At 38.7% G+C, this 13514-nt stretch overlaps 1 protein-coding gene across 1 annotated transcript in view; it reads right to left on the bottom strand.

Moving 5' to 3' along the window:
• Positions 1 to 2232: 2232 nt before the first annotated feature.
• The window catches only part of kif5aa (kinesin family member 5A, a), a 29533-nt gene continuing 18251 nt past the window's right edge, over positions 2233 to 13514 (bottom strand). The window contains exons 19-28 of the mRNA XM_054786742.1: positions 13406 to 13507; positions 13275 to 13335; positions 13086 to 13157; positions 10457 to 10561; positions 10146 to 10362; positions 8922 to 9099; positions 8769 to 8848; positions 6983 to 7022; positions 6816 to 6901; positions 2233 to 5089 (exon numbers count right to left, since the gene is read on the bottom strand). Of these exons, the coding sequence (XP_054642717.1) occupies positions 6823 to 6901; positions 6983 to 7022; positions 8769 to 8848; positions 8922 to 9099; positions 10146 to 10362; positions 10457 to 10561; positions 13086 to 13157; positions 13275 to 13335; positions 13406 to 13507 (934 nt within the window). The 3' untranslated portion in view covers positions 2233 to 5089; positions 6816 to 6822. The remainder of the gene's footprint in view (positions 5090 to 6815; positions 6902 to 6982; positions 7023 to 8768; positions 8849 to 8921; positions 9100 to 10145; positions 10363 to 10456; positions 10562 to 13085; positions 13158 to 13274; positions 13336 to 13405; positions 13508 to 13514) is intronic.

Here is a 13514-nt window from a genome sequence, read left to right on the forward strand (position 1 = left end):
AAAAACAAAAAAAGAGGACTTACTGTATTAATTGTGTACTTGCACCATGGATATGATATCAGAAAAAAAAGATTGATTATGTTGTTATTTCTCAAATTTCTATCTACAGTATCTTAATAACGTTTTTTGGAGTGGAGGGGGGACGCTTGCTGCCGTAAAATAGATCGATGGATGGCATAGATTGCCTAACATGTGACTGGCGAAAAATAGGCCGACCTGATGTAGACACGTTCTGCACATGCGTAGAACCCAGTTGAACCGATTGCGTTCTGGGTATGTATTGTGCAGTGACATGGCTGTTGCCCCAGCACAAGCTTTTTTTTTTTCGTTGCGCAGTATTAATAGCGCACTGCCCATGATCAAGACCTCTCCAATGATGTGACATATGCAGGGGTTTGACATTAACGGTAGTAGAATAAGATATTATTTTAATAACTAAAGAATAAATTTGGAATAGTGTAGTAGAGGCTGCTTTGCTTGCAGGCCCATAATTAAAGTGACTCTACCTGACTCGTTGTGCTCCCTGGTCGCCTTGTGGATTGATTAAGCTTGATAAAACCATGGGGAAGTTAAAAAAAAAAAAAATCATTAGCTTATCTTGTTTTGAAAAGAAGTTTGTTCTCAAATCAGGTCCTGCAAAAACCGGGTCTAGTTTTTTAATGCTCCCACTTGCCTGTGGCAAACTCCATGGTGGCGAGCACGCACAGCTTGAACAGTACACAGCAACTTACGTAATCAAACCATCAAAAATGAATAGTTACTTCTAGCTCTAGGGTGTATTTGCATGGCAGCTTGGTTATTTGTGAGCCCAGAAAAGCTTACTAAAGGGTGAGGCTTGGGTGAACGTAAAATTGGTGACATTTTGGTGCAGATCCGGTGTAGCATGTTGTATGTGGGAGGAAACCCACACACGCACGGGGGAGAACATGCAAACTCCACACAGAAATGCCCAAGGGAGAATCAAACCGAGGTCTTCCCGATCTCCTGACTGTGACTATGTGGCCAACATGCTAACCACTGGACCGCCGTGCGGTCCTGTAAGACGTAAAATAAATGATTAAAATGGAAGTGAATTTATGACATTATTAATCGATTATATTAAGGTATATTTATTTATACTTAAACTGTAATATCAAACAAAGGTTCCCCCAAATGAAATCCACATTGCACATTTGGATAATTTGAATCATATTTAACATGTGCAGATACTTGATGTCCTTGTCAAATCTCATCACATCAGGTTGTAATTTGTTTAAAAAAAAAAGATTCTGAACAAATACAGTGCTATGTATCAGAACACATGCAGGTCACAAATCCGCTCTCAGTGAGTGGGTTTATGATGATGATGCTTCTTCACATGCTGTTTACATCACCACTTCCTTTCTCATGGGAACCACATGAAGCCGCTCATTAAAAAGGAATTTCCTTTGTCTGCTTGGCCTGCATCACTGGAACAGAATTCAAGACATTTGAGAGTCATTTTTGTCAGCGTGCTTCTGACTTGGTGTGGCTATGGGACTTTTTTTGTCCTTTTGTGGGGTCGAGGCTTGTGACATTGGATCTGAAAATCCAATCTCTGCTGTACTTTATTCTCAAGGTGTCCAAAACATGTTGGGAAAATGAAGAATTAAGATTCAGGGATAGCTTGTGAGGGTCTAAGATCTTTTAATGACAAGCGCCCTGATGTTTATAAGGGCCTGCCCTCATGCAAAAACGCCTGTCAAAGACCCTCTATACAACAGGAGCGCTCTGCTGTTTTTAAGGACCTCCTGCAAAAGGTGGCGAAATATCTTCTATATGTCTGAAGCCATTGAATTGCTCTAATAACGTTTAAAATGCTGCTAGGCTGCACAATGGCCTAGTGGTTAGCATGTTGGCCAATGGAGGATTTGGGCTCAAATCTCTGTTGGCCTCTCAGTGTGGAGTGTGCATGTTCTCCCTTTGTTTGGGTGGGCTTCCTCCCACATTCCAAAAACATGTGACTCTAAATTGTCCATAGGTATGAATGTGAGTGTGAATGGTTGTTTGTCTATATGTGCCCTGCCATTGGTTGGCGACCAGTCCAGGGTGTACGCCGCTTCTCGCCCAAAGTCAGCTGGGATAGGCTCCGGCATACCTGCAACCCTAGTGAGGATAAGCGGCATAGAATATGGATGGATTTCATGCTGTCTTGATCAATATCCACCACTAGAGGTAGCCATTTGCAAAAAAGAGCAGTACACGGCATCCAAATGCTTTCTACAAGTTTATTGAACTACAACACAATGGCTCACATACAATGCAGTACACTTATATTTATTTACATACAGGAGTCTTGCACAATGATTATCAGAGGGTGTGCCATAGTTTGAGCGTACACAAATGTAAAATAAAACTAACACCTTTTTTTTGCATTGCACTTTTACTTACAAAATGAAGAATAAAGAGCACAATCACTTGCGATATGTTTAAAGCAGACAGTGGAAGTAGTAACAGAGGACATATGTATAACTATACTGTATGCAGTATAAAATACAGTACACGCTCCTCGCCTTCACATATATATTACAACATGGTGTCAAATAGAGGGTCTGCTGGGACATACACTGCAGGGTCTGACCATATTACTACCATATTTCCTTATATAGTGGCCACTCAATTGAGAGAATCCAAGGCATCTTTTTTTTTTTTTTTTTTAAAGGGACAGACTATTAGAACTACCAGGTCTGTGAGTTTACATCACTTATTTTTATATTAGCGGTGCAGTTTCTTATTTGTACAATGCATTTTTAACAAAAATACATATAAATAATTATAAATATATTAAACAATAGAATAATTAAATTAATTGTTATTATGCGATTTAAAAACAATATAATATGTTAAACAATATTCTTAATTCTTTGTACACAAAATACATAATTAAAACAGTATATTACAACATAATATACATTATAATAAATATTAATTTCTGTGTTTTTTGGTGTTTGTTTCCAGTCCGTAATTCGTTTTCAGGTCACTGCTGAAATATTAAGAGGCTTTCCACTAAACTCCACTGTAAACTTCGGTTTTAGAGGTGCCACATGTGCTCCTCGGGCGTTGTGTTCTATGACTTTAATTAGGAAAAATAAAAGAGGTGTCTATTTGGTGTGCAAGGTTTAGTTATTCATGAAAGAGCTAAAAGAGGCAGTTATATCATTTAAGCCTTTAAAGAATATTCCTGGTGACCCTGAGATGAACAAAATAAGACTCAAAATAGGTCAGATTTTGGTGCAAATCGAGATAAAGGTGCAGATCATTTTGTTATCATTAAAACATAAGCATTTTCACATTCTACCTGTACCTGAATGCACCTTTTTCATCTATTTATGATCAAATTCCAACACGAATCATAGAAATGTAACGCTTTAATGTCTTTTCAAAGAGCACAACTAATTGAGTTCTAATTAAGTTGTTTAATTCAGAAACAAGGTCCAAATACACCTGTTCATCTACACAACAACATGCAGTGTTCCTCTCTCCTGATTGGATGGTCAGGGTGTACGCTGGAAGAATCACAGCATAAACAAACAACAACAACAAATCCAAACCAAACTGCTGTCTGGCCAGCTGGCGGACAAGTTCTCTCCGTATTTGGACATTTCATGGCTCTGAATTAAAAGACCTCAACATCTGGACACAACGAAATGGCTCTGAGTTGCTGATCATTCATTGTAGTTTAGCTCTGATAAGGTACACCTTTCAGAGCCGCAGCTAAAGCATTCAAAAATATAGCAATGCTCGGGTAAAGTATTCATTTAACATTAAAGTGGATAAATAAATTAAGACTGCATGTGCTTTAAAATGTTGGTGTTGAAAGTCATACGTGTTACACTTCTATTACTGCCGGCTGAGCAGTTTGCTCCTTCTGTTGCTGTGTTGTGCAATGTACTTCAAATAATAAATAAATGACCGTGTGGTCAAAGAGAGCAGTGTCTTCCTTTCCATTTTCTCATGCACTCAAAATCATTATAAACCAACTTGTTATATATAATGAGTTTGGAAAATAACAGCTTTAGTGTAGCATGGGTTCTGATAATAACGTGTGGGATGACCAGAAAGGGGGGTTTGTACACTGAAAATGCCCCTAAAATCAGTCAGAATTGGAGCACTTCAGTGCGAAAAGATGGTCATACTGTACTGTATATTGCCAATAGTGATAGACGGCTACTTAAAAGAGGCAAATTACGGTAATAAAAATGACAAAATGAAAAGAACTTTTTTTTTTTTAAACTAAATTGAACATGTATTTTTGGGAATTACCCAAGAAGGTCAACTTTCATATCCACTGTATGCTAATTATTATGGTTGGGTTGTAGAGGTGTAGAACTGCAAAACTTACTATACTTATGTATAGTGGTTACATTAATGACAAAATATAGTCATAGCACTCGTGACCAATAAAACGTTAGACCGTATCGATGAACCCTTCAGTTACAGAATAGGTCGAAAAACACAACACTGGGATAGGCGATGAGGGAAAGCCATCTTTGACTGGATTTACACTACGGATCTTTGAATAGCCAATTCCGATGAATTCTATATTTTACATTCACTCTCAGGTGACCCAGATGTGTTTACGTTTACTGCACACCTGAAACACCCTACAAAAACACATGTAAGCAACTACAGGGGGTGCAAAAACAAGACACACCAGTGGCTGATGGCCATGTTTTTTCCTATGTAATGGTCTATGCATGGGTAGTCTCTTGTGTTGGAATCGCAACACATGCAACTATCAGGAAGCTAACCTGCTAAGTGACATGCATGCTGTGTGTGTGGCGGCACTAGCTTTCAGGTGCGTGTAATGAAACATATCACTGATTAGATTGTTTTTTTATATTTACAAAAATGATTTCATCTCGAAATGAGAGGCCTGGAAGTATAAATGGTCGGCGCTAATAAGAAGGATGAGGAGGAGCTTTACCTACTTAAAAGACTACAAAGCTATTGATCATTATCTTTGTTGATCGTTGGTGATGCTCTGGACAGAGCAGGAAAGGCGGGCTGCATGCATGCAGGTGAAAGGGAGGGGACGGTTCCTGGACATGTACAGTGTTTTGGTCGTCACCTGGAAGACAAACACACAAAAATACTATATACATTTGAACAATATTCTCACAAATTATAGCAAAGAATAGCGATGGCTGTGGGCAACCTCCTGATGTAGTAAAAAAAAAAGAAAAAAAAACTCCACAAGATAGCTGTAGCATTTCAAGCAGCATTCGTCAAAAAGTTGTTATATAGTCTATTTTTATCACAGAGATTTACTACATTTTATTTACTACATTTTATTTACATTTGGTTACTTTAGGAAGTTAACATATGGTTTGATAACATATTTAGCTGGCTAAAATAACATCCGTACACATATCTACCTCTGCACTCACTTTAAAATGTTGGTACTCAGCAGTTGGTGTGAAAGTCATACACGTGTTAAACTTGCCACACTGTTGTTTCCAAGAAACTCATCAGTGCTATTAATGCCGACTCAGAGGTTTGCTCCTTACTTCTATTACAACATTAGTTCTGTTGCTGCTGTGTTGTACAATATACACTAAGTGTTATGTTTCGCAGGACAGGAGCGAGTTCTTCCTGTCTTTATTTTGGAGAGCTGTACTTCCTTCGTGGTGGCGGAGACAGCCACTTCATGCTTTGTGGCCGGACAGCTGCGGCCAATTGTCATTTGCGGCGGTTAAAAGGCCAGCGCCGTCGTACGTGCGGCGCTGGTTCATTGCCATTGCGACTCATGTTTCTCGTCTCCTCGTTAGTGCTGTCACGTGAACTATCCACTACTATCTGGGCTATCTGCACCTTTTGTCACAGAGCTTTTCCTCTGTCGCTTTTTGTTTATCCCTGCACCTGTACAATTAAAGACTTTTTTGTTTGCATGCCAAACGCCTCGTCTCTGCACACCGGGGGCAAGCTTCCTACAGCTCCAGACCAACCAGAACGTAACACTAAGCCCCCAACTAACGAACACAATTGGTTCCAGACGACCGTTCTTATGTTGAATTGTTCTTAAGCAGGGGAAAAGGTAATATTACCAATGATATAGGTACTACATGTACGTGTATACATATACAGTATATGCGTATGTATGTAAATATGAGTTTGGATGCAGTAGTAATATTAAACGAGGATAATTAATGAAAAAAACAATAATAAAAATGATATAATAATACGTAATGATAAATGTTATTTACCTTTGAAGAGCAGCGGTCGAGCATACATCGTTGTGGTGGGGGAGGAGGAGGAGATATTGAAAAAAAGGACAAGTCGTCGTCGTTAGACTCTTCTAAAAGAGGTAGTGTTCTGTGGGTGGTGTAGAATTAAGCAGGCCTATTAACTCTTCATAAACTTTAATCACACGCTCTGTCCGGGTTGTACAATTTAGCTTTCATTTAGCTTTACACTGTATCTCCCCAGCTTCTAACTCTTCTTCTGTTGGTCCCATTAGCAGTGTCACAGTGCCCTCTACTGGTCAAGCATGTACAGTAGCAGTATAAATACTGATTGAGCGACTACAAGGCAAAATAAAATAAAATATAGACCAGTCGGCTTGTGTTCGTATCCGCGAGTGTTCGCTAGTCGGGTGTTCGTAAGTTGGGGACCTAGTGTACTGGTTAATAAATGACCAAGTTTTCCTTTCCACTTTCTCATGCACTTCAAAGCAAAACATATATTGTAATGAGTATATATAATGAGTTTTCAAACACAACAATTGACCGTCTTTAGCTAAATAAATGTCCCCTGTTATAATAGAGCATTTATAGTAATAATAATAATGTTATTACCTTAGTATTAACTAGCAGCTGTCTCGTGGTGAACCATGTAGTGTCTGTTTGAATCGTCCACCTCGCTGCCACAGTGCGCATCACTCCTGTTCATAATGTAGACACACATGAAAAACATTCAACACTTTCTATCTGCCCATCTATCTGTTATCTATCTTTCTGCACACCTGTTGTCATTGATGTCCCTTGTGTCACTGATGCTGTTTCCTGTTGGGAGCAAAATAAGTAGTAGTAATGGTAAGTCCTGCTTTAGCAGTACCATAGATTTAGTATTTATGGAGTAATATACATTGGTGTGAAAAGTGTTTGCCCCCTTTCTGATTTCTTTTTTTTTTTTTGCATGTTTGTCACACTTAAATGTTTCAGATCATCAAACAAGTTTAAATATTAGTGGGGCTGTCAAATGATTAAACATTTTAATCAGATTAATCATGGTTTTCAAATTAAATAATCATGATTAATCACCATGTCACACTATGTCTGAAATATGCAATTTTTTATGTATTTTATTGAAAGAAAGATAAATGACAGCGCAAGATGGATATATATTTGTATGTTTCAACAACGCCAACTTAACTGAAAATGTAAATCTAGTTAAGAGATGGCACACGTCTGAAAATCTATTTACCTAACACTGGTTTCTTTAATAGCAGAATATTTGAATCGGACTTTAACTGCGTTATTATGAGCAATGAGGAGTTGCGTTCAAAAACACCACGTCGAATTCACGTTTTGAGTGAATTTTCTGGGATTTCCGAGCATACTTAAATGTAGCAAATTGTACTTCTGCATTAAGCATTACAAAGCGAGTGATAAGAATATCCACTTATTGTTTTCATTTACATTTCTGTTTATTTAGACCAGGGGTTATTATTTTTAGAACAGGCTGGTGGGCGACTCATGTGGTATTAGGGGCAAACTGGTGCCCGAGGACACCATGTTGGTGACCCCTGATTTAGACCACACATACACACATAATAAAGACGTTGTTGTTGTTGTTGGACTTGCTGGTGTGTTTTGGATCATTGTCCTGCTGCAGAAGTTCATTTCAACTTGATGTCACAAAGAGATGGCTTGGATTCTGGATTCTTCTTCTGGATTTTTTGGTAGACAGCAGAATTCATGATTCCATTTATCACAGCAAGTCTTCCAGGTCCTGAGGCAGCAAAACAGCGCCAGACCATCACACTACCACCACCATATTTTACTGTTGGTATGATGTTCTTTTTCTGAAATGCGGCATTACCTTTACGCCAGATGTAATGGGAAACACACCATCCGAAAAGTTAAACTTTTGTCTCGTCAGACCACAGTGTGTTTTCCCAAAAGTCTTGGGTATCATCAAGATGTTTTCTGGCAAAACTGAGACGAGCCTTAATGTTATTTTTGTTTAGCAGTGTTTTCTTTTTTCTTAGTGTCTTTCTTATGGTGGAGTCATAAACACTAACCTTAACTGAGGTAAGTGAGGCCTGCAGTTATTTGGATGTTGTTGTGGGGTCTTTTGTGACCTCTCGGATGAGTCGTCCCAGTGCTCTTGGCCGGCCTGGGAAGGTTCACCACTGTTACATGTTTTTGTGATTTGTGGATAATGGCTCTCATTGTGGTTCGCTGGAGTCCCAAAGCTTTAGAAATGGCTTTATAACCTTTTCCAGAGTGACAGATTTCAATTGCTTTCTTTCTGGGGGGTGGCAACAGTGGGGGCAATCCCTTTTTCACACAGTGCCATGTGCGCTTGGATTTTTGTTTTCTTTTTTTCTCCCTTTTTTTGCCTTAATAATAAAAATAAAATTGAAAAATGATATTTTGCGTTCAGTTGTGTCATTGACTAATATTTAAATTTGTCTGATGATCTGAAACATTCAAGTGTAACAAACATGCAAAAAAAGAAATCAGGAAGGGGGCAAACACTTTTCACACCACTGCACATGAATGGTACTGAAGATGCATGATCACCGTTGTCAATGTTAAGTGGGAAGGATTCCAGTATGTCTCCACTGTATCTTCCTGCTCTGTAGCCCAGCGCTGTGGAAACTCTGTAAAGCAACACAAGCCAAGTGAACCATACCAAACCATTACCCCCAACAAAAAGTGAGAAATGTTGTTTACGTGTTGGTCTGAACAGAGTTGGGGTTGCAGTTGATGCTGGCGGAGTTGGGCGGCGGTGTCATGTTGCTCTGGAAAACGGCGTTGCTGTAGGTGTTGGCATGCTCCGTAGCCCGGATGTATGAGTAGAAGGGGTTGCTGGGAGAACACACGGTAAGCTGCTTCGGTCTCACTGGCTTGGCTGAGGACAACGAGACAGAATCTTTGTAAACCCTGGACGAAATACCAAGCCACCAACAGACAGTACATACAGTATAAACAATGGACATGGTTGTGTAAACATTTAAGACAAAATTTTGCCTTTTGTTTTCATAAACATCAAAAGCAATTTCCAATCTGTTATGAAGTACTGCATGTGTTTTCTGTAAAACGACTTGACAAAAAGAAATTACGAGTCTTCAATGTACCAAAAGTACATTTTATTGTAATCGGTGAAGAAAAATTCAAGTGAACAATGAATGTACTATTGTTGCTTTTGCAAACATTAAAAATAAGTTAGCATCTTCAATATAGCCAATACATTATACCTGTTTTTGTAAATTGAAGACAATTTTAAGTCTTCGCTTAACCAATTGTATAAGTTGAAGGCAATTTCCAGCCTAGAGTAACCTAGAGTACTTTCGTTATCATTGTCAACAATTTTTAGTTTTTCATGAACAAACATTTTCGTGAATAGCAAAAACAATTCTGAGTCTTTGATGAAGGTGTTACATGTTTTCGGAAACACTAAAGGGAATTTCGAGTCTTTAATGAACCTGCATATGTTTTCTTAGACAGTGAAGTAAATTAACAGTCAAATTAGAGTTGACCAAACAATTTCGAGTTTTTAACAACATTAAGGTAAACTTCTTTTCTCAAGTCTTCAAATAACCATGCATGTGCGTCATCTTCAACTTTGAGGACCCAACATATGAACCCAACATACGTGTTTTCATCAAATGAAGACGTTTTTAAGTCTTCTGTTACCTAATCGAACTAATTTTCATACACATCAAAGACAATTTTGGATCTTCAATGATCCTAACGTACATGTTTTCGTAACTATAAAAGACAATTTAGTGTTCGACCAGTTTAACAAACATGTTTTCATCAACACTGAAGACAGTAGCAAGTGCTAACTAACTAACCTGCCTACCAACGGATGTGCATTTTGCTGCTAAGCGATGCTTTCACAGCAGTAAAAAAATTTGGATGAAGGGCAAACGGAAACTGTAGACAAAGTAGTACCAATCTGCGCAGCATGAGGGCGCCTCAGGGCGTTCTTCGCCCTCATGGCGTCTTTGATGCGGTCAACTTCCTGCTGATAGCGGCGGCGGTCCATCATGGCACCCTCCTTGGCATCCCTCAGTGCAGTCTCCAGGGCCTTAACTCTCTCAGCAGTAGACCGAAGACGTTTCTCCAGCTTTGGAAGCTCACAACGCAGATCTGCATTGTCACGAACCAGCTGGAGGGAACACAGTGACTCGTGTTAGTGCTAATGTCGCTAAGTAGAAAATATATTGTGTTATATTGTGTATATTGTGTTATATTCTCTTCACCTGTTTGTGAACCTTTGTAAGTTGGTCCAGGTTATTCTCAAGAAAGGAAATCTTCTGCTTCTGGGTGCAAGACCCCCCGCTATCATCAGGTTCCATTTCGGAACTCTGTCCATGTTCACAGAAGAAAGCAAAAATATAGTTTGTTTTTTTTAACAGTCCACCTTAGACAAAGTCAACTAGTGGCCGCGGCATTAGGTACACCTGCTCTATGTAACTTAATGGAGCCAATGAAAAATGTCACTTTTACAAAGCTAATGTAATATAACAGTGTTTCCTAAGACTACGACGTTCTCATTGTATTACTTTACTAGCAGGATCACACAAAAACTCATTTCAACCATTCCACTATTAAGGGGTCGTGAGGATCCATCCTTTTATTTATTATTTGTACTTTTGATATCTGTATAAGGCCATTTTTCTCCATTTTGCTTAACCATTTATATGGATATTGGATGCTGATACAGTATATACAGGATATTCAAAACTACCGAATGAATAGCTATAATTAATATAAACATCATTTTTTGGAATATTCTTAAAATAAAATGAATACCTATAATTACTTGAATAGCATTTATCTTATATTACAATATAATTTTTTTAAGTTTTAGGAAGTTTTTCAATATGTTTGTTGAAACCTTATAATTATTATTAAAGAACATTATTCTGTAGTTTTCTTAAAACACGATTTACACATAGAATTAATACAATTGCATACAGTATATGCCGCACGGCGCCCTAGTGGTTAGCATGTTGGCCACACAGTCAGGAGGAGATCGGGAAGACCTAGGTTCAATTCTCCGTTGGGCATCTCTGTGTGGAGTTTGCATGAGTCTGTGTGGGTTTTCTCCGGGTACTCCGGTTTCCTCCCACATTCCAAAAACATGCATGTTAGGTTAATTGGCGACTCTAAATTGTCCATAGGTATGAATGTGAGTGTGAATGGTTGTTTGTCTATATGTGCCCTGCCATTGGCTGGCGACCAGTCCAAAAATCAGCTGGCATAGGCTCCCTAATGAGGATAAGCGGCATAAAACATGGATGGATGGCACATGCATTATATTACAAGACTTTCTTTACTTCAGTAACTTTTTAGAAATGTTTACTTAGATGAACACTTCATAAATTCATAAATTTAATAATAAAATAACATGTAATGATATTCTTAATATTAAATTAATACAGAGAATTCATTCATTCAATTTTTACATTAATTTTGAAATGTATACCAATAAAATGAATGATATATTAACTAATTAACTTCATATAAATCTCATTCCCTTTGTAATATTCTGAATAATAAATGAATACATATACTAGGGGTGTCATGAGACAGGACAATACGTGAGATTGGGTCTATGAGACGAGAGGAGATTTTAACATTACATTGCAATCTACTAATTTAATTTCGACTATGTTACACTCTTCTGCACTCTGTGTGTATGCTATCGGTCCCGCCTCCACCCACCGAGACAAACAGACTGCATGACTGACAAAAGGGTTCACTCCGTTCATGTCGTTGTTCTATGGAACAAACGTGCCAAGGTGATGAAACCAATGCACAGAGTGAATCCTCTTCCTGCCTGTTTGGAGGCCGGTAACAAGAAAAACAGACACATATGCACATGACAATCTACTGAGTCTGGCAAAATCATTGAGTTAATTTTCATTTATTATGTGATTAATTAATTAATTTATTAATGTCCCAGGCCTAGTGCCCACGAGACAGTTTTTTTTCAAGAAATCTTGTCACGTTTTAATCTTGCAAGCTCTTGTGACACCCCTACATACAGTGGCGGTTCTAGCTATGGGCCACATGGGCGATTTCCCAGGGCAGCATTCTCCAGGAGGCAGACGCAGCAGGGGAAAGAGAAAAAAATCCTATTTTACTAATGCTCAGTGCTCATCAAATCCTCATCAATTCAGCACATATGTGTGGCAGATGGGGGCCCTATACAGGCGTGATACGCACGGCCCCATGCAGGTCAAACGTGATCAAACGTCCACCATGTGATGTGGATCAAACCAAAGAAGAAGTGAGGGGGCGGGTGTCGCTGGGCCTCAGCCCTGAGATTAATTACAAGGTAAAAAATGTAAATTACAACAGTAATTGCTCAAAAATAAAACATATGTACTTGTTAATATTAAATTATATGAATTATATCTGAGACCAAGAGTCTCAAACGTGTTATTTCACCAGGAAAACGTGAAATAAGAAGGAAGGAACTGTGAGTCGATATGAGTTGGTTTAGCCTTGACTGCTAGATAATCTGTTTTTATCAAACCATGTCTTTAATATGACCATTTCATCCTTGACCTTTTTTAATATAATTTGTTTTTTAACTTTCTTAGCTAATTGCCATTTATGAAGATGTATAATTTGGTGTCGAGGTGGAAATTTCTAGAAGAAAATAACCTGAATGAATCCATTGTACAACCCATTAATATTATTTTTTGGACATTTTGTTTATTTGTGAATAATACAATAATATTCATTCTTAGCTATGATGTGGTTATCAGAGAAAGGTGTAGAATTTGATGGGGATCTTAATTGGCATTGTTCGGCTCTCTCCTCAGGTGTACCTAATGTTACTGATGCTTGAATTCATAAGAAGGTGTTTTGACATACTTTTTTAACCCGCGACGTGAGGTCTTGAACAAACAGCTTGCGCAGGTTGTGGAGGGTCTGGAGCTCGCGGGCCTGACAAGGAACATGACACGTGAAGAGGAGGGGTGGGGGTTAGGTGGACAAACCTAGAATATTCAGTATTCCGCAGAAGCTATCAAGCAAAGACGTGTGTCTTTAATGTTTACTTACGACGGTCTCCTCCAGACCCTTCAGGTCCTGTTTAGTCTGCTCATGGCGCTCATGCAGGAATCTATGCGGGAAAGCATCATCATTAGTAACAAAAAAGATGATTCCATACACGTTAAGCGCAGTCCACGTACGAGAGCTCCTCCAGGCGCTCGCTCTTGGTGCTGTCTTGGCTCTTCAGACGTTCAAAGTCGGAGCGAACCTGAGCCAGCTCCAGCTCCATCTTGGAGTTACGACTGGACA

Source organism: Dunckerocampus dactyliophorus, chromosome 1, assembly GCF_027744805.1.
Source record: "Dunckerocampus dactyliophorus isolate RoL2022-P2 chromosome 1, RoL_Ddac_1.1, whole genome shotgun sequence".
Classification (NCBI taxonomy): domain Eukaryota; kingdom Metazoa; phylum Chordata; class Actinopteri; order Syngnathiformes; family Syngnathidae; genus Dunckerocampus; species Dunckerocampus dactyliophorus.